Genomic DNA, 23,419 nt, shown 5'->3' with positions numbered 1-23,419 from the left:
GAAAAATTTGAATGAGTGTTTGATAGAGCAAAGTGGATAAATTGGATGATGGCGAGAGCTAGGATTGGCGAGATATACATCTCGAATCCTAGTCTCAGGAGTGCGTGGTATACACCACGTTCCACTTCCATCTTTATTGAAAAAGTCTTGACTATGAATTAATATTTTTTGAGTGTTTATTAGAGAAAATGGCTTGACGTTGAATCAAGCATTTGATGAAAGTTTGAAAGAAAAGGAATAGAATAGGAGGGCGAAATGAATTGATTTGTTTATTGAGAAAATACTCGACGTTGGATCGAGTCATATTTTTTGTATTTTTTCAGAAATGGTGGATTTTATTCTTGCGTTAGTGTCTAAAACAAATAGAGAAATAAAACAATACAACATTATATACACATTGGGGAAGTGGGGTACATTTTGTCAAATGGGGATTCAAAATCATGAAATAATTAGATCAGGCCCAAACAACAAATGATGCGAAATATGAGTGTAAGTGCAAGAGAACCGGCTCATTGTAAGAAAGCCCAAGAGTAAGCTATGTGAGGTTGATGGCGATGCTTAAAAAGCAATCGGCTTACAAAGGTGTGGAAAATGGGCTCGATACTAAATCGAGAAAAATATGATTTTTATAGTTTAAACTGGTTTTGAATGAATGATGAAGTTAAAAGAAAACAGATCAACCATGAGTATAATAAAAACATAAACATAAAATAAAATGCTAAAAAAAAATAAATGCTCATTGTGGGTATTGAACCCACTACACTAAAGACCATAGAAACCACTCCTCTCCACCAGACCACTCATGACTAGTTATTATTTACAATGCTAATTTAGATAAATAAACTAAGATGGATTAGAAATTAGAATTAAAATAAAAAAACTAAAAAAGAGAAATCTGTTGGACTACCCTAATTAACCCAGCCGCTTGGCTGTTGGGTTTTCAACGGGGTATAAATAAAAAAAATATTAACTAATAACCTAGGAATTTTAAACAAAATCTTTAATGTTTTTTTAAAACTTATTCTGTATAAAAAAAATTAAAGAAAAGAAAAGAAAAAAAAAAAAGGAAACCAAAACAGAAGACACTTTTGTCTCCGTCTCTCACAATCTCACGAATTCTCTATCAAACTCAAAGAATCTCTCTCTCTCAACTCTCATCGTCCTCAACCTTCGCTTAAACTTTCGCTCATCATCGCTTACCCATCACTCAACAACGTTAAACAACAAAAGCGTAAATCCACGGTTTCACAGAGACATCAAGCGGGAATCTCACCTTTGGCTACGACAATGAATCAGGTGAGCTTGAATCTATCTCCTCTCTTCCAATACTGGCTTTTTCTTTGATTTTTGGGATTTAGGGTTTTTGTCTTTGAAATCTCTTCGCCGTTCTCTCCTCCCCTTACTGATTCACTCTCCCTCTCTATTTATGTTCTGCTGATTAGGGTTTTGATTTGGTACTCAAAAGTTCAAAGAAGAAAAAATTCCAGAAGTGCTTTTGTCTGCTCAGAATCAGTTTTATCCTATTTGATGCTACAATTCGGGAAAGGTAATCTGAGCTCAAACTTTCTCTTCGAGTTTTGTCTCTATTGCCTAATCGGGATATTCTGGATTTTTAACGCTTGGGAATTTTTTGCTCTTTTTTTTTACTGCAGTGAAATTGGTGAGAGTTTATTTTGATTTCAATGTTTTTTCTTTTTTTGCCAAATCCATATTGCAATTGACTGTCTGCACGATCTCTGGTGGCTGAAATGTTGAATGTGAAAGAAGGCTTCCAACATGACTTGAATGCAACAACCAATGTTGAGCTTATATACACATCCGCGTTTAATGGGACGGTAACTTTGACTCGAGTACTCAAACCGGCTTTTGTAAGAGCTGCCTGGATGTTTTGCAGAGCTGGGAGCGTAGTGGCTTCAAAAGTGCCATTGTATGTTGACAGAAATGGTTCATTCCCTACTGCAACATACCTAATGTCAACACCTCCAGAAGAAACATGAGCAGAAACATTCTTGGAAACCCATTTTTCAGCAGCTTGAACACTATTAGCAAGTGTATAAAGCATGTCATTTGGAATCCCCACCATAACTTGAATACCAGATTTCTTAAGAGCGTCTAAGATATTCGGATCAGCATCAAACAGCTTCACCTTCTGAATCCCGTTATCTTTCAGCATTCTCACAACCGTGGTAGGTGACAAAAGATGCGTACATTGAGTACCCCAGTTTACGCCGATTCCACTCACACAAGACACTAAAAACGCAACTGCAACAAGAAAACGCATGCTGAAGTTTTCACTTCTCAGAAACACTTCCATCAAGAGAGAGAAAGGTTAGCATTCATGTCTTTAGATATTTTGTTTTGATTACAGGCCAGTTGCAGTAGACTTGTGGTATGCTGTCATCTAAAACTTGGAATGCATTTGTCTGTTTTTGTGCCATAGCTGAACCAAGGTAGAGTTTCTATTACTCAAGGTTGATGTAAGTTCTTTCCACCTTCACTGAAGTACAGAAAGTAACTGACTTCTTAGCAGATGTCATGATGGAACTTGGAGTTTGCACGGCCATGAATGATAAACCACCTTCACCAGCAGAGGAAATATATGGTGTCGCTGTATTTTGAGGGAGCCAGGGTTCAGGGATACCACCAAATGTGGCTGGTAAGAGGGCATCTGGAAGAGCAGCTTGCAAAGAGCCCATATCAAGGAACAAATTGCTCGGCTCTACATCAGAATCAAAGGGAAAATCGAATGGATTAGTTGATTTACGACTGATTCCATTAGGCTGAATATCTCCGTGTGATGGGATGACATGATTAGAAAAACCTCCAACAGGAGCAACACTTTGGATTCCATCTTTATTGGGTCCCTTAGAAGAAGCACTTAAACCCGAAATCTCTGATGAAAAATAGTGCAAATTTAATCCTTGACTACTGCCATCCACATGAAAATGTGTAGAATCTTCAAATGCATTCCATGATTGAGTATCTGTAGCCGCAACAGGAACTTGTTTTACGGCATTCCATACACCGTCTTGCCATACATTAGATGTAACAAAAGATAGACCAACATTAGAAATTTCAAAAGATGGCCATTGCATATTACCATTCACGGTGGAAAATGGATCAAATCTATCCTGCAAAGATTCAGCACTTAAAGGTACTGCCGGATGAGTTTCCACGTGTGCATTAGATGATGTGAACTGAGGCGTATCAAATGTTGCCCACCCTTCATTTTTAGGGATGGATATCTCCACCGATTTTGCATCAGAGGTTGCAGTAGCCTCCACAAAGAAATCAATAGATGCGACTTGGGATGTTTGTGTAGGTTGATTTCCCTTGAAAGATGTAGCTGCAGTCATGTCAGATAATTGAAACAGATCTCCCAATGGAGCTTGAGGTGGTGCAGCTGTTTGAGAAAGAACAACAGATGAAGCTGATGCTACTGGTGCCTTGGAAAGATCCAAGCTAACAGATCTTGCAGGTTCAGATGGCAGTGAAATTCCTGATGCATTATCTTGAAGGGACCCTGAAGATTGGACAGCTTTCGAGAAAAAAAATCAATTGAACTGCCAGAATTGTAAGATCTTAAGGTTGAAAAGTTGCTGTCTGTTATGGAATTCTTATGGGATTGGAATTGGGACTTGTTTTTTTGTTGGGTAATTGTTTTAGATTAATGAACTTTGGGTTAATTGGTTAATTGTTATGATTGAAAGGATTTTGGATATGGATTGGTTTAAATTGGTTCCGAATGGATAATGAAAATGGATATGGATTTTAGATATGGATTTAAAAATAGAGTTGGGTTGTTGGATTGGAAAAAAGTGGATTTAATTGTGGGTTTAAGGAATTTGGATATTTGATTATAAAAATGGTTATGGATTTTAGGAATAATCCAAGACTAATCTAAATATCAATTTAAATAATAATAACAAATCAGCATAAACTAAATTAAAATCAAATTAATCTATAATTCGTTAAAATTACTTTGATATCAACTCTAACATTCATTTGGAAATAATCAATCAGAGTTTGAATCATTAGTAAAATGAACAATTAAGATTAAATTGAAACTTGGAATTAAACTTAATTCGAAATTAAAATCAAATTGAAAATTAAAAAAAGTCAAATGATTAAAATCCATTTTATAATCAAAATACACCATGATCAAGAAGCTAGATAATGACCAATGTCTATCAATAAAAAAATGGATTTGGGAATGAATGTATGCAAGTGAATTTTAGGCCAAGTGCCAAATAAAAAAAATGAAAAAATTTCAGGGTCAAAATCGGGGTATGACAGTTGCCCCTATTTAAGCGTCTTCAACTAGAGAATATGAAGCAGGACGTTCTTCATATGATCATAGTGGGAGATGGTTAAATATTAAGAAGACCCGGATTTTGATCCTAAATCCCTATGAAATAATTAACAATGCCTGTCAGAATCGGCAAAGAAGCAATCTCAAAAGAAGAATCCGTCTGGTACGGTGAAAATCGGCCTGAGTACCGAAACAGAAAGTTGACCTGGATACCAAAATAAATGGTAACACAGGAATACCCATGGCCTGAACGCCGCACATTAGTCTGAACACTAAGCATCGGAATATGAGAGTATCAATGTTGGTCTGATCACCGGAAATCTGGTCTGAACACCACTTCGATCTGGAAATCAGAAAACTGGCCTGAATGCCACAAGTACTTCGACTTGATCGTCGGAAACTTCTTCGATCTGAAAATCGGAAACTGGCCTGAATGCCACTTCGGTCTGGATACCGGAAACTGGCCTGAATGCCACAAGTTGCATCGACCTGAATGTTGGAAACTTCTTCGATCTGAAAATCGAAAACTGGCCTGAATGCCACTTCGGTCTGGATACCGGAAACTGGCCTGAATGCTACAAGTTGCATCGACCTGAATCTCGGAAACTTCTTCGATCTGAAAATCGGAAAAAACTGGCGTGAATGCCACTTCGGTCTAAATACCGGAAACTGGCCTGAATGCCACAAGTTGCATCGACCTGAATGTCGGAAACTTCTTCGATCTGAAAATCGGAAAAAATTGGCCTGAATGCCACTTCGGTCTAAATACCGGAAACTGGCCTGAATGCCACAAGTTGCATCAACCTGATTGTCGGGAACTTCTTCGATCTGAATATCGGAAAAACTGGCCTGAATGCCACAAGTACTTCGACCTGATTGTCGGAAACTTCTTCGATCTGAATATCGGAAAAACTGGCCTGAATGCCACTTCGGTCTGGATACCGGAAAAACTGGCCTGAATGCCACTTCGGTCTGGATACCGGAAAAACTGGCCTGAATGCCACAAGTACTTCGACCTGATTGTCGGAAACTTCTTCGATCTGAATATCGGAAAACTGGCCTGAATGCCACTTCGGTCTGGATACCGGAAAAACTGGCCTGAATGCCACTTCGGTCTGGATACCGGAAACTTCATGCCTATCAGCCTCGGCAGAAATAGGGAACATGATAATTGAGGCGGCACGTGGGCACTGGAAACAAACTCCATGCTGGGGATAATAAGCCATGAACAAACTTTCAGTCTGAGCACTGGAAACAAACTTCTGGCTTATCACTTGGGATACCGAGAATGTTTTATGCTTACATGCGTATGTTTGAATTTTGCGATGGCGTAATGCTCCATGAAAATGGAAATGCTACGCGATTTGGGAGGATGCAATGCAATATGATTCTACATGCAGGGATGCAAAATGCTGAGGAAAATGCCAAGCTGAAGCAAGGAATCCTGTTGGGGAAATGATCACAATCTTCTGGACCCTGGCACTACTGTTGGAGATGCACAGCGTAATGAACTATGTGGGGAAATGACCGGCCACACGGTGTTCTGGCAATGACGAGATACCGAGACTCTGACTGGGGAGAGAACGGCGCTGCAAACCTGTTTTTGGGGAAAGCGATAGTGGTTCTGGCAACCATAATCTACGAGAGATGACTCAGCAGGGGGGAGCAAACACCGATACGGTACCGAGGTTATGCTTCCAGGAAAGAGATCATCGATCTGGGATTGAAATCCTCGATCTGGCATCGAACTCTGAGGAGCAGCTGCTTCTGCTGGGAAGATACAGTCTGGTACTGTCAACTCCGCTGGGGAGTGTATAGTCTGACACACATGCTTAGGAAATTCCCCGAGGGTATCTGTTCTGAATAGATGATCCAAAGCACTTAAAATTCACCTCAACTTTAAATGTTTATTAAGCATATACCTGTAAAGCCCTTATGTGTCATGATGCAATGTTTATCAAAAATTCGGACGTCATTTTTGCAAACAAAACAGTAAAATGAAAATGAAAGCAGAGATATACTGAGTAACATGATTTTATTGATTGAATGGCCTCTGAATAGGCATTTACATCAGGAAGCAATCCCTAGGAAGAGGTAATCGCAAAACAGAAATTAATCTAGTGGCAATGTGAAATGGATTTCTACTGGGTTCCAATTCTGCTATGACTTGCCCGTCTTCAAGATCCTCCAGATGATCAGCTTTTTGAAAAAGGTGATTGGGCTGTTTCCTATCCTTCGAAAGTTTCCGGTTATCGACACGGGATGAGATTCAGAACTACTCAGAACGCAGTCATTCACTTAATCCCTAACTTTTGCCTGGATCGCCCTTTCGGGTTTTCAATCCACCGGGATACCCATTTTTGCCTAAGTTGCCTTTTCAGGTTTTCAACTTACCGGGTGTACGATCTTTTCATTTTTAAATCCCTAATTTTTGCCCGAACCTTTTCATTTTCTTGGTTCGTCGGGATGCCCATTTTTGCCTGGACTGTTCTTTTTACCGTCCAGCGGGTCTATTTTATGCGAAGTATTTTTTAACTGCGTCTGAGTTTACCGGGGAAGTGAAGTCTTCACCATCCATCGTTGCAAGCATTAAGGCCCCGCCATCGAAAACCTTGGTGACGATATACGGTCCCTCATAGTTAGGAGTCCACTTGCCCCTGTGATCCGTCTGAGGAGGAAGGATCCTTTTCAACACCAAATCTCCGACTTGGAAACATCGAGGGCGCACTTTCTGGTCAAAGGCTCTCTTCATCCGACTCTGATACAACTGCCCATGACAAATGGCTGCCATTCGCTTCTCTTCAATAAGACTCAACTCGTTGAACCTTGTTCGAATCCATTCAGCTTCGTCTAGCTTGACATCCAACAGGACTCTTAGAGATGGAATCTCCACTTCGACAGGCATGACCGCTTCCATACCATACACAAGGGAGTAAGGGGTTGCCCCTGTCGACGTACGTACTGAAGTGCGGTACCCATGCAAGGCGAAGGGTAGCATCTCGTGCAAATCTCTGTACGTAACGACCATCTTCTGCACAATCTTCTTTATGTTCTTATTTGCTGCCTCAACAACACCGTTCATCTTAGGACGATAGGGGGAAGAATTGTGATGCTGAATGTTGAAGTTCTGGCACAACTCCTTCATCATTTTGTTATTGAGATTGGAACCATTATCAGTAATGATTCTCTCGGGAATCCCATAGCGACAAATGATTTCCTTCTTAATGAAACGGGCAACCACATGTCTGGTGACATTCGCGAACGATGCTGCTTCGACCCACTTGGTGAAATAGTCGATGGCAACAAGGATGAAGCGATGCCCATTGGAGGCAGTCGGCTCAATCCTTCCAATCATATCAATGCCCCACATAGCGAACGGCCACGGCGAAGACATCACATTCAGAGGATTTGGCGGCACATGCACCTTGTCAGCATAAATCTGGCATTTATGACACTTCCGAGCATATTTGAAACAATCAGATTCCATGGTCATCCAGTAATAACCCGCTCTTAACAATTTCTTAGCCATTGCATGTCCGCCGGCGTGAGTACCGAAGGAGCCTTCATGAACTTCTTGCATTAACATGTCTGCTTCGTGTTTGTCCATGCATCTGAGCAAAACCATGTCGAAGTTCCTCTTATACAGCACATCGTCTTTGTTCAAGAGGAAACTGCCTGCCAATCTTCTCAAGGTCTTTCTGTCATTGTTGGATGCCCCTGCAGGGTACTCTTGATTCTTCAGAAATCACTTGATGTCGTGATACCAGGGCTTGTCATCAACTACCAGTTCAGCAGCAAACACATACGCGGCCCTATCAAGGCGCATAACATCGATCCTAGGAGCATGATTCCACCGAACCACCTTGATCATGGAGGATAGAGTAGCAAGAGCATCTGCCATCTGGTTCTCATCACGAGGTATATGATACAGCTTTACTGTTGTGAAGAAAGTCAACAGTCTTCTCGTGTAATCTCTGTAGGGGACCAGAGTGGGCTGGAGAGTATTCCAATCACCATTCACTTGATTGATCACTAGAGCTGAATCTCCGAAGATGTCCAGAGTCTTGATTCTCAGATCAATGGCTTGCTCAATACCCAAGATACAGGCCTCGTACTCAGCTTCATTATTGGTGCACTCGAAAATCAGACGAGCGGTGAAAGGCATGTGGGCACCTTTCGGAGTAGTAATGACAGCGCCAATTCCACTTCCTTTGGCGTTGACGGCCCCATCAAACGTTAAAATCCACTTTTCATCTGGATCAGGTCCCTCCCCAACAACTGGCTCTTCACAGTCTTTCATCTTGAGGAACATGATGTCTTCATCTGGAAAATCAAACTTCATTGGCTCATAGTCTTCAATCGGTTGTTGAGCAAGATAGTCTGACAGAATACTCCCCTTGATGGCTTTTTGGGATGTATACTGGATATCATACTCTGTCAGTACCATTTGCCAACGAGCAACCCTTCCGGTGAGAGCTGGCTTCTCGAATATATACTTGACTGGATCCATCTTGGAGATCAGTAAGGTTGTATGAGTCAGCATGTATTGTCTCAATCGCTTAGCAGCCCATGCAAGTGCACAACATGTCTTTTCAAGCATTGAGTATCTCGACTCGCAATCTGTGAACTTCTTACTCAAGTAGTAGATGGCATGCTCTTTCCTACCTGTCTCGTCGTGTTGACCGAGAACACAACCCATAGAATTGTCAAGTACTGTCAAGTACATAATCAGCGGCCTCCCTGGGACTGGAGGCATGAGGATAGGGGGATTCTGCAAATACTCTTTTATCTTTTCAAAAGCCCTTTGACAATCGTCATTCCACCTGATAGCCTGATCTTTCCTCAGCAATTTGAAAATTGGCTCACACGTGGCTGTTAGATGAGAGATGAACCTTGCAATGTAGTTCAACCTCCCTAAGAAACCACGGACTTGCTTCTCTGTTCTTGGCTCAGGCATTTCCTGTATTGCTTTCACTTTGTCAGGATCCACCTCAATCCCTTTTCTGCTAACAATAAAACCTAGCAATTTTCCAGACCTCACCCCGAAAGTGCACTTGTTCGGATTAAGCCTCAGCTTGAATTTCCTTAAACGCTCAAACAGCTTCTGCAGATTCACCAGATGTTCTTCTTCTGTCTGAGATTTGGCAATCATATCGTCCACATAAACCTCGATTTCATGATGAATCATATCATGGAATAGAGTCACCATAGCTCGTTGATATGTTGCCCCAGCGTTTTTCAGACCAAACGGCATCACCTTGTAGCAGAAGGTGCCCCATGGGGTTATGAAAGTTGTCTTCTCCATGTCTTCTGGTGCCATCTTGATTTGGTTATAGCCAGAAAAGCCATCCATGAAGGAGAATACCGAGAACTGAGCTGTGTTATCCACCAAAACGTCGATGTGAGGTAATGGGAAATCATCTTTAGGGCTAGCTCTGTTCAGATCCCGGTAGTCGACACACATCCGTACCTTTCCATCCTTCTTAGGTACTGGAACGATGTTTGCGACCCATGGCGGATAATTGGTAACCGCTAGAAACCCTGCATCCAACTGTTTTTGCACTTCTTCTTTTATCTTGACAGCCATCTCTGGTCTTGTTCTTCTGAGCTTCTGCTTGACCGGAGGACAACCCTCTTTGAGAGGTAAACGGTGTACCACAATGGCTGTGTCAAGCCCTGGCATATCCTGATAAGACCAAGCGAAGACGTCAACATACTCTTGCAACAGTTCAATCAACCCCTTCTTTACATCGTCTTCCAAAGCAACCCATATCTTGATTTCTCTCTTGGCGCCCTCGGTGCCGAGATTAATCACTTCAGTAGCCTCTTGATGTGGTTGAATGACCCTTTCCTCTTGCTTTAACAGCCTGGCAAGTTCTTCAGGGAGTTCACAGTCTTCATCACCCTTTTCTTCAACTTGGAAGATTGGGTTTTCGAAGTCGAAGCGAGCCATAGCAGAATCGTTATCAATAGAATCCGGTGATGTGCATCTGCATGAGTGATGGTATGTGCTTATGAGTGTGAACAGTGAGTGAAAACTAAACTAAACATTGCCAAATATTTTTATTCTTTTGAAATTTTGAAAACTGCAAAAATAGAAAGACAGTGAACAAAATATTTGAATGCAAAAGACGTCCTTCATTTATGATAAACAATGCAGGTATTCACATAGATGAGCCCTACAATGAGTCATTACGCCCTGGGCGGAACGTAAGACTTGGACATGCATGAATAAACAAAGAAAAATTACTCCTCTAGAAGAGTGACTTGGACAATTTCCTCGGAAGACCAATTGTTGATGACTTCACCAGGGATCCTCGGACGCACCCAGTTGTCGATGTCGCAATCACTATCTCCATTTTCATCGTTGATCGCAGAGATCTAGCCATACTGAATGATGCCAGCGCTGGAGAAGGTAATCGGCCCCTGACGAGTCTGAGGTGCGGAAGTTGTAGATGTCAAAGATGGCTGGTACCCAATCCCGAACTTGTCCACTTTCATTGGTAACTCCAACAGACGTCCCCAACCGGGAGCAATACCTGAATCCACCAAGGCTTGCGCCTGCTTGAAAGATGAGATAGGGGCTCCTGCTTTAACCCCTTCCATCGGAGCTGCATCCTTGATCTGAACTGACTCAAAGGCCTGACAGAGAGTCTCATGAATTTCACCTTCTACCTCTACGTACTTGAAGGTAGACAGGTTACTTACCAGTATGTCCTCCTCACCACAGACGGTGACAATTCTTCCATTGACTGGGAACTTGATCTTCTGATGCAGTATTGAGGAGACTGCCCCAGCATTGTGGATCCAAGGACGACCCAGAAGGCAACTGTACGAGGGACTGATATCCATCACATAGAATACGGTGTTGAAGGTTTGTGATCCAATCTGAATTGGCAATTCTACCTCTCCAAACAACGACCTCTTAGAACCATCGAAGGCTCTCACCATGAGATCAGAAGGTTTCAAGATCAAACCTTCTACTTCTAACCTTGACAGGGCTCTCTTGGGTAGCACATTGAGAGAGGAACCTGTATCCACCAGCACATGAGATAACACGGTGTCTTTGCATTCCATTGAGATATGCAAAGCTTTGTTATGGTTGCGTCCAGCTGGTGTTAAGTCAGAATCAGTAAAACCCAGCCCGTTGCTTGCATGAACATTTGCAATGATCCCTTCTAGCTGGTTTACTGAGATCTCCCGAGGCACATATGCAGCGTTAAGGACCTTCAGAAGTGCCTCCCTGTGTGCCTCTGAACACAATAGGAGTGAGAGAATGGATATCTTAGACGGCGTCTGAATCAACTGATCGACTACTTTGTAGTCGCTTTTCTTTATAATTCTTAAGAGCTCGTCCACATCATTCGAGAAAGTAGGCTCCGAGCCAGTCCGGGGTGCAGAAGTGCCCTCATTTACAACTTGCTTGCCTTTGGCCTTAACCGCGGCATCAGTGCTCTCAGCTTGGGTAACGGGTGGCGAGAATAGTCTGCCACTCATGGTGAATCGCTCGATTCCACCAACATTGTCCACTGCGGGACCTTCAACTTCGAGTTCAGACTTTTGACCCTCTTCTACCTTCAAAGGTCGTTCCACCCCATGATCGTGTGTGTATACACTCCCCCCATAATGCCAAGGAATGGCCCTATCGCTTGTGAAAGGTAAAGGACCAGGGGTTGTGATTGTCATAGCGGCCGGTCGCACTGGTGGCACTGGTTGTGCTTCTGGCACACTGATCTGATTAGTCAGGTAAAAGATGGTGATAGTAGCGACATCATAGTCATACTCAGGAATCTCATTCATTGAAACAAAAACATCCGGAACACCGGAATCAAGTTCAGTTACATCAAAATCAGACACATTGTTTGGTGTATCAGCAACAACATTTGAAAAATTAAATACATCAATGGGAAATACACAATCAGCAGGAACAACATCTGTGAATTCTTCAACAGCATCTTCAAACACCTCTTCAACTACCCCTTCAGCAAACTCTTTGACAGACAAGTCTTCAACTTGGAGGGTACCATTGTCAAGCAAGACCTGGATACCCTGCTGCAGCTTCGAGCAATCCTTACCCTGTGTAGCGCAATCCAAACAACCTTTCCCACAACCGGGGAAAACATCGGCCTTCAGCAAGCATTCCTTAATTTCCAACAACGGAGTCTTCAACTTCAACACATCCTTAACGGACTTGGCTTCTTCTTCCAGCATATTCACGTTTGCACCACCATGTTGTGGCATGGGATTGTTGACGACATTAGGAGCCGGTGCAAGGTTGATAGCCTTTGAATCTATGAGGTCCTGAACTACGTGCTTAAAAGCTTTGCAATTCTCAATATTGTGGCCAGGTGCCCCAGAGTGGAAGCTACACCTAGCATTGGCATCGTAACCCACCGGAAGTCTACCAACAGGAGGAGCCAGAGTGCGTAACTGAACAAGTTGTAGCTGTTGAAGACTTGTAAGCAGCTGAGCGTACGACATTGGAAGAGTGTCGAAACGCCGGTCCATCACCCGCTGCCTCTGTTGATAGGCGGGTCTGTTACCCGGTTGTTGTTGTTGTTGATACTGAGTTTGCTGACGTTGTGGCTGTTGTTGTTGTAGTGGTGCTGCAGCTGGAATGGTCACAGCCGCAACATACGGTCGCTGATGATAGTTTTGAAAATTATTCCTCCTGTTTTGATATGAAGACACAGAATTCACACCCCCTCCCTCTGCTTCTGTCCTCCCATAAACGGCTTCTTTACTCCTGATGAAGATCCACCTCCATTGTGGCTCTTGTAGGTCTTCAGGTAATTTTCTACCCTCTCTCCGGTAGAGACCACATCAGCAAAGTTGGAGGCATTGCACCCCACCAGACGCTCCAGGTAAGGTCCAGGCAACGTATTCATGAACATGTTGGCCATTTCCTTTTCCAACATGGGAGGTTGAACACGGGAAGCTGTCTCCCTCCAGCGTTGAGCGTATTCCCTGAAGCACTCATTGCTTTTAAGAGACAGGTTCTGGAGTTGAGTTCTGTCTGGGGCCATGTCTGCATTATACTGGTATTGCTTCACAAAAGCTTCCGCCAAATCCCTCCAGCAACGGATGTGGGCTCTATCCAATCTCATGTACCATTCCAGGGATGCCCCAGCTAGGCTGTCCTGGAAGAAATACATAAGTAGCTTCTCGTCATCAGAGTATGCAACCATCTTTCGGAAGTAGGCTTGCACATGGGTCTTCGGGCAAGAGCTACCATTGTACTTGTCAAAGATTGGGACTTTGAACTTTGGTGGGACCCTCACGCCTGGGAGCAATCCCAAGTCAGAAACATCTACCCCCAGGGGGTTTTGTCCTTCTACCGCCTTCAGCCTCTCCTCTAATCTCCTGAACATGGGATCCATGCCATGGCCCAAACCAAAGTCTTTTGGCAGCAAGAACTGATCATCTTGATCATCGTGAATGGGTTGTTGATCGTGGTTGTTATGTGGGATCGGGACAGGCCCTGGTCCATTAACCTCTGCAATTGGAGGATCAGTCACGACCTCTGGTTGAGTAGTTGCGGGATTCCTTTGTATCATTTGTCTAATCTCTTGCTGTCCTTGCGCTACTCCCTGAACCACATCCATGAATTGGTTCATGCGGACCCTCATCTCAGCAAGTTCTGCTTGTAGACTTTCCATTGCTTTCTGCTGGTTTCTGCGGGTTCCGTACCGGTGAATTCCTGAATCAGCTATCCTGCTAGTGGAACACCAAATAATATGAGAACACCGCAGCGGTACCTGTTATGCAAGATATGAAAATGAATATGTAAATGCAATGACATGTTTATCAAATCCAAAAGGTATTCTACCCCCTTGATTCCAGTCTCACATCAGGTGAATAGTGCAAGAAGACCGAGTCATGGATAAACTTCTGAGATCAATATGCAATAAAGGGAAACCATCATACAAACAAGTTCAAGGAAAGGGGCCTTAGCCGAAAGTACATCAAAAGAGACTCTCCACAACAAGCCTGTGGATCATCACTATACAACAACAAAGCAATAAGTAAAGGGAGGGGCAATAATCAGGACTTAGCCTCCTGTGTACAAACCATAAGGACTGCTCTTCACTTCAGCCAGCAATGCTATCGTGTCAGGATGATCCGGGAATTCTATCAAACGCTGGATAAGCAGATTCCTCTGGTGAATAGCTCCATCCAACTCGTTGATGTGCTCTCTGTAGTAATTCCCATCATCTTCTCCGAATACCTCTTCAAGTCTGGATTTCTTCAAACCTGCCAACATCTTAAGTTCTTCAATCTGTCCTCGAGCCTCATTGAGTTGATCGGTGATGTAACCATTGGTAGAACGGGCGCACAAAAGCTCATTGTTCTTCTCCTTCAGCAAAGTCTTCAATTTCCCCATCTGACCAGTCAGTTCGGTCACCATCTCCTCCTCCTTTTCCTTCCGAGAAGTTGAAAATGCATCCCATCGCTCTTGCCACCCAGCTAATTTTCCATGAGCATCCATTAACTGTTGCTTGACTCGCCTCAACTCAGAACTGGATGATCCCAAGGCCTTGTCTGTCTTCTTGAAGAAATCCACCTCCACAGCTAATTTCCTTTCTGCTTCCCCTTGCAATCTGACTGCTTCCCCTTCTGATATTCTGCCTCATGGAATTGATGCATATAGTCTTGCAACTTCACACTTAACTCCGAGTTTTCAATTTGAAGCTCCTCCATGGCATTCTTCAATTTGTCATACTCCTCTCGGCTCACCATTGTTGACTGCTCAGTAGTAGGTGGATATAAAGGTTCTTCAATAGGAAACGGCAGACCAAACTCTTCGACTCTTCCTTGAAGCCATTCTCCATACTGAGGGTAAGTTCTACAATCTCCTTTTCCAAGCACAGTTCTTCCTCTCTTGATCACCTTGAGCCAGGCCTCAGCTGCCTTACGGGATACAGTCAAATCAGGCGAAGAATGGAAAAACAGAGATTCTTCCACATCCTTTTCCAAAGGCGGAGTTCTTAAAGCATATCCAAACTGTCTGACTGCTAGAGAAGGATTATAGTTGATTCCTCCTCTTCTTCCTACCAATGGTACATTTGGGAAGTTCCCACAACTGTGAATAATATCCGCCCGAAGCAAGCTCCGGTCAGACCACCAAGAAATATCTTCAGCTCTCAACCCCATCAATCTCTTCGACCAACTCAACGAGTCCTCGACATCAACGAACGCTCCTGATTTGGGTAGGTGAGAACTGAACCACTTATAAAACAAAGGCGCACAACAATTCACCAATCCTCCTCTTCTATTCTCATTCCTGTGATGCACCGAATGAAAGAAATCTCCCAACAAGGTCGGCACTGGATTACCCAACACAAAAAGGCGTATTGCGTCTACGTCCACAAATTTTGCCACATTAGGGAACAGGACAACCCCATACACACAAAGAGCCAACACATCATTGAAACCCCTCTGGTCACCATCTTCAAGCTTCTTCTTTGCTTCTCCCAGTAAGAAACTTAAATGAAAACCACTGACTCCTCCCTTCTGACACATATTAGCCTTCAAGACTGATTTCCTCAAATATGTGGCCGAAGCAACCATGCTGAGATCGGGCAGAAACTCAAAACTGTAGAACAACAACTGTGACTTGATAGGAACTCTGAGAAAACTGGCAATCTTCTCCAAAGTAGGGACCAAAATATAATCCGGGAATGTGAAACACCTCAATGGAGGGTCATAGAACTGCAGCAGTGTGAATAGAGCATCATGTTGATCCTTGGAAAGAACCGTGACGAAACTTAGAATCAAACCGTACTCCTTCCGGAATCCTCCTAGAGAATCGTGATTCATTAACTTCGTCGTCTGTTGAATAGGCTCCAAACAAACCACAGGAAACTTGTAGGCGACGTGTCTCTTTCTGCCAATGTCCATCGTAGAAAAACAAGAGAACCCTGACCGAAATCAAGAAGAAGATATAAACCCCTGGGAATAGATAAACATGTATTAAGTGATATGAATGCAAAATGATGTGATGCAATGCGGTGACATGGAAATCAGGACTGCTGTATCTGCTTGAACATATGTCGGGTTGCACTGTCTGAAGAGAAAACCCACTGAAGAATATAATATAAGATCAAAACTCTGCTCCATAAAACCGGGTTGGTTGGAGGTTAAGGTTTCCTGAATTTAGCCCGCCCCTCACTAGTAGGTTCTAGGAACAGAAGTTCGTCAACTTCGGCCCTTCAGTCGAGAATAATACGTTTACCACTGAAGGTTTGGCATTATTACGGGATAAAAGACCTCTGCTGACTCCCCTCAACAGAATATCCTAAAGCAAGTTCCCAGTCTCGGGGTCCTCGGATTGAGCAGCGAGAATGCGCCCACCAGAGCTAACATAAACGCGTCTCGGAGGAGAGGCCTCGACTGAGTTCTCGGGAAATGGTCACCAGAGTCGACGATTTCTAAAGGAACGTTTGTCGTTATGGAACACCCATAGGACAAAACATATCCAAAGAAACCTCGTCTGGAATGTGGGTCTCATGAACGACTTAACGTAGCAACATGCCACGCAAGCCTCATGACTATCCACTTTAAAACCTGTGTGTACGCTCAAGCCTGGGTAGTGGGCTTATCTCTCATAGAACAGTCCCAACCCAACAAACAAACAACCCACAAAACCCACAGATACAACAAACATATGTACATGAATGCAATAAGGTAAAGCGGGTAAATGCTGAAAATAAATAACTGTACAAAAGAATAAACACCCAACAAACAAGAATCCTACAAAAGCTAGGAGGGACTCGCTTAGGGAAACCGGGTCCCCAGCAGAGTCGCCAGCTGTCGCAACCCGAAAAATACAAAGGTGAGAAAAAACAACCGGCGAGAAAGAAGATGACAAAAGAGTCGCCACCGTGCGTTATTTATCCCAAAGGAGGGAAAGGAAACGCTCGAAGTAAACCTGGAGAAAGGAAAGGAAAAGACAAGGTCTCGCAACCAAATCTTGGGTTCGGGAGTCGATTATGCGAAGGGAAGGTATTAGCACCCCTACGCATCCGTAGTACTCTACGGGATCCACTCTTGTTGTTCTTGTCTAAAGGGTGTGTGTTTATCTAATGTACTATTTACTAAAAGAAAGGGTCAAAGAAAGTGACTCGCACGGATGTCGCATCCACTGCATACGTATCTCATCTGAATATGAGAATCAGAGTCTTCGTAGCTCGGCTACCTATGGGTGAAAGAGATGTGTGCTCGCCAAGACATCGCGTCTTATGCCTACATATCTCATCTGGAATGAGAATCAGAGCATAATGTAGTTCGGCTAACTAACGGGAACAAAAGTCTCGATTGCAACTAGGGCAAGAGAAAGGGAAGGTCTCGATCGCAACGAGGGAGAAAACAAACAAAGATTAGTCGTTAGTCGTTAGTCAAACTCGACAAGACACCGCATCTTGTGCCTACGTATCTCATCTGAACATGAGAATCAGAGTTGCCGTAGTTCGGCTACATAAGGATTGCCATCTGAACATGGACTTACAAAGGAGGACACCAGTTGTGTCAAAGGAGAGTGGGCAATGTGTTCACGTCCTAGCAGTAGGTGTCGCAGCTCGCTGAATCGAGTCTTAGGCAGTTACCTCTTTGCAATAGGATGGATTGACATGCCACAAGATCGAAGACGCACGAAAGGTCTAAAAGAAATGGGGAAGTTCTGCCCTAGAGTTGTCATGCAATATGTACTTAGGTGTTAGGATTTACAAATCTACATTCGGAAAAGCGTCATTTATCTCTACTCAACAATCGTGGCCGAAATATTGTTTTGTATCTCTTAAGGCAATATATCTTTTATTTTAAAAGGTTTTTGATTGGTCGCACGGCGGCGAGGAAAAAGAGTTTGATTGGTTGAATGTGCTTTGAGTGATGGCGAGAACTAGGATTGGCGAGATATACATCTCGAATCCTAGCCTCAGGAGTGCATGGTATACACCATGTTCCATTTCCATCTTTATTTACAAAAGTGTTTAATAGAGATTACGTATTTTTAGGTTTGATTGAGAAAGGGTTTGAAGAAACCGCATTGACAATTTTAGACGATGGCGAGAGCTAAGATTGGCGAGATATACATCTCGAATCCTAGTCTCAGGAGTGCATGGTATACACCATGTTCCATTTCCACCTTTATTGAAAAAGTGTTAAATAAGAATTAGGTATTTTGAGTTTTGTTGTGAAAATGACTTGACCTAGATCAAGTATTGATGGACGTTTGAGAAAGATTTGAATGAGTGTTTGATAGAGCAAAGTGGATAAATTGGATGATGGTGAGAGCTAGGATTGGCGAGATATACATCTCGAATCCTAGTCTCAGGAGTGCGTGGTATACACCACGTTCCACTTCCATCTTTATTGAAAAAGTCTTGACTATGAATTAATATTTTTTGAGTTTTTATTAGAGAAAATGGCTTGACGTTGAATCAAGCATTTGATGAAAGTTTGAAAGAAAAGGAATAGAATAGGAGGGCGAAATGTGTTGATTTGTTTATTGAGAAAATACTCGACGTTGGATCGAGTCATATTTTTTGTATTTTTTCAGAAATGATGGATTTTACTCTTGTGTTAGTGTCTAAAACAAATAGAGAAATAAAACAATACAACATTATATACACATTGGGGAAGTGGGGTACATTTTGTCAAATGGGGATTCAAAATCATGAAATAATTAGATCAGGCCCAAACAACAAATGATGCGAAATATGAGTGTAAGTGCAAGAGAACCGGCTCATTGTAAGAAAGCCCAAGAGTAAGCTATGTGAGGTTGATGGCGATGCTTAAAAAGGTGTGGAAAATGGACTCGATATTAAATCGAGAAAAATATGATTTTTATAGTTTAAACTGGTTTTGAATGAATGATGAAGTTAAAAGAAAACAGATCAACCATGAGTATAATAAAAACATAAACATAAAATAAAATGCTAAAAGAAAATAAAATGCTAAAAAAAAATAAATGCTCATTGTGGGTATCGAACCCACTACACTAAAAACCATAGAAACCACTCCTCTCCACCAGACCACTCATGACTAGTTATTATTTACATGCTAATTTAGATAAATAAACTAAGATGGATTAGAAATTAGAATTAAAATAAAAAAACTAAAAAAGAGAAATCTGTTGGACTACCCTAATTAACCCAGCCGCTTGGCTGTTGGGTTTTCAATGGGGTATAAATAAAAACAAATATTAACTAATAACCTAGGAATTTTAAACAAAATCTTTAATGTTTTTTAAAAACTTATTCTGTATAAAAAAAAATTAAAGAAAAGAAGAGAAAAAAAAAAAGGAAACCAAAACAGAAGACACTTCCGTCTCCGTCTCTCACAATCTCACGAATTCTCTATCAAACTCAAAGAATCTCTCTCTCTCAACTCTCATCGTCCTCAACCTTCGCTTAAACTTCCGCTCATCATCGCTTACCCATCACTCAACAACGTTAAACAACAAAAGCGTAAATCCACGGTTTCACAGAGACATCAAGCGGGAATCTCACCTTTGGCTACGACAATGAATCAGGTGAGCTTGAATCTATCTCCTCTCTTCCAATACTGGCTTTTCTTTGATTTTTGGGATTTAGGGTTTTTGTCTTTGAAATCTCTTCGCCGTTCTCTCCTCCCCTTACTGATTCACTCTCCCTCTCTATTTATGTTCTGCTGATTAGGGTTTTGATTTGGTACTCAAAAGTTCAAAGAAGAAAAAATTCCAGAAGTGCTTTTGTCTGCTCAGAATCAGTTTTATCCTATTTGATGCTACAATTCGGGAAAGGTAATCTGAGCTCAAACTTTCTCTTCGAGTTTTGTCTCTATTGCCTAATCGGGATATTCTGGATTTTTAACGCTTGGGAATTTTTAGCTCTTTTTTTTTACTGCAGTGAAATTGGTGAGAGTTTATTTTGATTTCAATGTTTTTTCTTTTTTTGCCAAATCCATATTGCAATTGACTGTCTGCACGATCTCTGGTGGCTGAAATGTTGAATGTGAAAGAAGGCTTCCAACATGACTTGAATGCAACAGCCAATGTTGAGCTTATATACACATCCGCGTTTAATGGGACGGTAACTTTGACTCGAGTACTCAAACCGGCTTTTGTAAGAGCTGCCTGGATGTTTTGCAGAGCTGGGAGCGTAGTGGCTTTAAAAGTGCCATTGTATGTTGACAGAAATGGTTCATTCCCTACCGCAACATACCTAATGTCAACACCTCCAGAAGAAACATGAGCAGAAACATTCTTGGAAACCCATTTTTCAGCAGCTTGAACACTATTAGCAAGTGTATAAAGCATGTCATTTGGAATCCCCACCATAACTTGAATACCAGATTTCTTAAGAGCGTCTAAGATATTCGGATCAGCATCAAACAGCTTCACCTTCTGAATCTCGTTATCTTTCAGCATTCTCACAACCGTGGTAGGTGACAAAAGATGCATACATTGAGTACCCCAGTTTACGCCGATTCCACTCACACAAGACACTAAAAACGCAACTGCAACAAGAAAACGCATGCTGAAGTTTTCACTTCTCAGAAACACTTCCATCAAGAGAGAGAAAGGTTAGCATTCATGTCTTTAGATATTTTGTTTTGATTACAGGCCATTTGCAGTAGACTTGTGGTATGCTGTCATCTAAAACTTGGAATGCATTTGTCTGTTTTTGTGCCATAGCTGAACCAAGGTAGAGTTTCTATTACTCAAGGTTGATGTAAGTTCTTTCCACCTTCACTGAAGTACAGAAAGTAACTGACTTCTTAGCAGATGTCATGATGGAACTTGGAGTTTGCACGGCCATGAATGATAAACCACCTTCACCAGCAGAGGAAATATATGGTGTCGCTGTATTTTGAGGGAGCCAGGGTTCAGGGATACCACCAAATGTGGCTGGTAAGAGGGCATCTGGAAGAGCAGCTTGCAAAGAGCCCATATCAAGGAACAAATTGCTCGGCTCTACATCAGAATCAAAGGGAAAATCGAATGGATTAGTTGATTTACGACTGATTCCATTAGGCTGAATATCTCCGTGTGATGGGATGACATGATTAGCAAAACCTCCAACAGGAGCAACACTTTGGATTCCATCTTTATTGGGTCCCTCAGAAGAAGCACTTAAACCCGAAATCTCTGATGAAAAATAGTGCAAATTTAATCCTTGACTACTTCCATCCACAGGAAAATGTGCAGAATCTTCAAATGCATTCCATGATTGAGTATCTGTAGCCGCAACAGGAACTTGTTTTACGGCATTCCATACACCGTCTTGCCATACATCAGATGTAACAGAAGATAGACCAACATTAGAAATTTCAAAAGATGGCCATTGCATATTACCATTCACGGTGGAAAATGGATCAAATCTATCCTGCAAAGATTCATCACTTAAAGGTACTGCCGGATGAGTTTCCACGTGTGCATTAGATGATGTGAACTGAGGCGTATCCAATGTTGCCCACCCTTCATTTTTAGGGATGGATATCTCCACCGATTTTGCATCAGAGGTTGCAGTAGCCTCCACAAAGAAATCAATAGATGCGACTTGGGATGTTTGTGTAGGTTGATTTCCCTTGAAAGATGTAGCTACAGTCATGTCAGATAATTGAAACAGATCTCCCAATGGAGCTTGAGATGGTGCAGCTGTTTGAGAAAGAACAACAGATGAAGTTGATGCTACTGGTGCCTTGGAAAGATCCAAGCTAACAGATCTTGCAGGTTCAGATGGCAGTGAAATTCCTGATGCATTATCTTGAAGGGACCCTGAAGATTGGACAGCTTCCGAGAAAAAAAATCAATTGAACTGCCAGAATTGTAAGATCTTAAGGTTGAAAAGTTGCTGTCTGTTATGGAATTCTTATGGGATTGGAATTGGGACTTGTTTTTTTGTTGGGTAATTGTTTTAGATTAATGAACTTTGGGTTAATTGGTTAATTGTTATGATTGAAAGGATTTTGGATATGGATTGGTTTAAATTGGTTCCGAATGGATAATGAAAATGGATATGGATTTTAGATATGGATTTAAAAATAGAGTTGGGTTGTTGGATTGGAAAAAAGTGGATTTAATTGTGGGTTTAAGGAATTTGGATATTTGATTATAAAAATGGTTATGGATTTTAGGAATAATCCAAGACTAATCTAAATATCAATTTAAATAATAATAACAAATCAGCATAAACCAAATTAAAATCAAATTAATCTATAATTCGTTAAAATTACTTTGATATCAACTCTAACATTCATTTGGAAATAATCAATCAGAGTTTGAATCATTAGTAAAATGAACAATTAAGATTAAATTGAAACTTGGAATTAAACTTAATTCGAAATTAAAATCAAATTGAAAATTAAAAAAAGTCAAATGATTAAAATCCATTTTATAATCAAAATACACCATGATCAAGAAGCTAGATAATGACCAATGTCTATCAATAAAAAAATGGATTTGGGAATGAATGTATGCAAGTGAATTTTAGGCCAAGTGCCAAATAAAAAAAAATGAAAAAATTTCAGGGTCAAAATCGGGGTATGACAGAGGGGAATTGATGGCTGAGGAGGCCGAGGAGCCAGAGACGATGTAGTCCGTCATACACAGTAATGCATTAGTATATAGCAGCAGTACTATGAATTGTATTCTATTTTGATATCATGCTACTTTATTGTTGTTCTCGACTTGTTTTGCCATTTATTGGTCTTTTATTTATATATGACATTTTTTTACCATCAGAATTTATGTAAGTTATTGTTTGTATATCAATTGTATGGTTTAAATCTCGTCGCTTAACATGGCACATAACATTTATAAATCTTCATCTGAATACGCGTAAACAAAACATAACATGAAATACGTTGTTCCGATACGTTACAGAGATGCATCTCTGGCATTATTCTATAGATGCATCTCTGGAGTATTTTAAATTTCAATCAGGAATTGGAGTGTCCAGAGATGCATCTTCTAATATAGGGGCATTTAAGTATTTTCACGTGATGGCTAAGAAACATATATTAAGAAATTCCCAAAAAATTTAACATTAATTAAATACAAAAAAATAGGATCGGTCCAATCATCTCGGAAGCCTCGTTTTAATTTTAAAAATGAGTCCAAATTTT

The 23,419-nt window shown here is 41.6% G+C and overlaps 2 protein-coding genes across 2 annotated transcripts; both read right to left on the bottom strand.

Annotated features, from left to right (window-relative positions):
* Positions 1-1,612: 1,612 nt before the first annotated feature.
* On the bottom strand, positions 1,613-2,281 carry LOC127096324 (glucan endo-1,3-beta-glucosidase 5). The gene has a single exon (XM_051034909.1). The coding sequence runs from the start codon at positions 2,279-2,281 to the stop codon at positions 1,613-1,615; it is 669 nt and encodes a 222-aa protein (XP_050890866.1).
* A 181-nt stretch (positions 2,282-2,462) lies between these two features.
* LOC127096323 (probable ADP-ribosylation factor GTPase-activating protein AGD14) lies at positions 2,463-22,092 on the bottom strand. The gene is made up of 2 exons (XM_051034908.1): positions 21,942-22,092; positions 2,463-3,394 (listed from the first exon to the last, which is right to left on the bottom strand). The coding sequence occupies exon 2, from the start codon at positions 3,354-3,356 to the stop codon at positions 2,463-2,465; it is 894 nt and encodes a 297-aa protein (XP_050890865.1). The 5' UTR covers positions 3,357-3,394; positions 21,942-22,092.
* Between the last annotated feature and the right edge of the window lie 1,327 nt (positions 22,093-23,419).

The sequence above is a fragment of the Lathyrus oleraceus genome, chromosome 6, assembly GCF_024323335.1.
Source record: "Lathyrus oleraceus cultivar Zhongwan6 chromosome 6, CAAS_Psat_ZW6_1.0, whole genome shotgun sequence".
NCBI classification, from domain to species: domain Eukaryota; kingdom Viridiplantae; phylum Streptophyta; class Magnoliopsida; order Fabales; family Fabaceae; genus Lathyrus; species Lathyrus oleraceus.
The sequence above is the reverse complement of the archived record's forward strand: the minus strand, read 5'-3'. Positions and strand labels throughout refer to the sequence as shown.

Excerpts from the sequence above, each read along its gene's own strand:
- LOC127096323 (XM_051034908.1), bottom strand. The coding sequence starts at position 3,356 with ATGACTGCAGCTACATCTTTCAAGGGAAATCAACCTACACAAACATCC.
- LOC127096324 (XM_051034909.1), bottom strand. The coding sequence starts at position 2,281 with ATGCGTTTTCTTGTTGCAGTTGCGTTTTTAGTGTCTTGTGTGAGTGGA.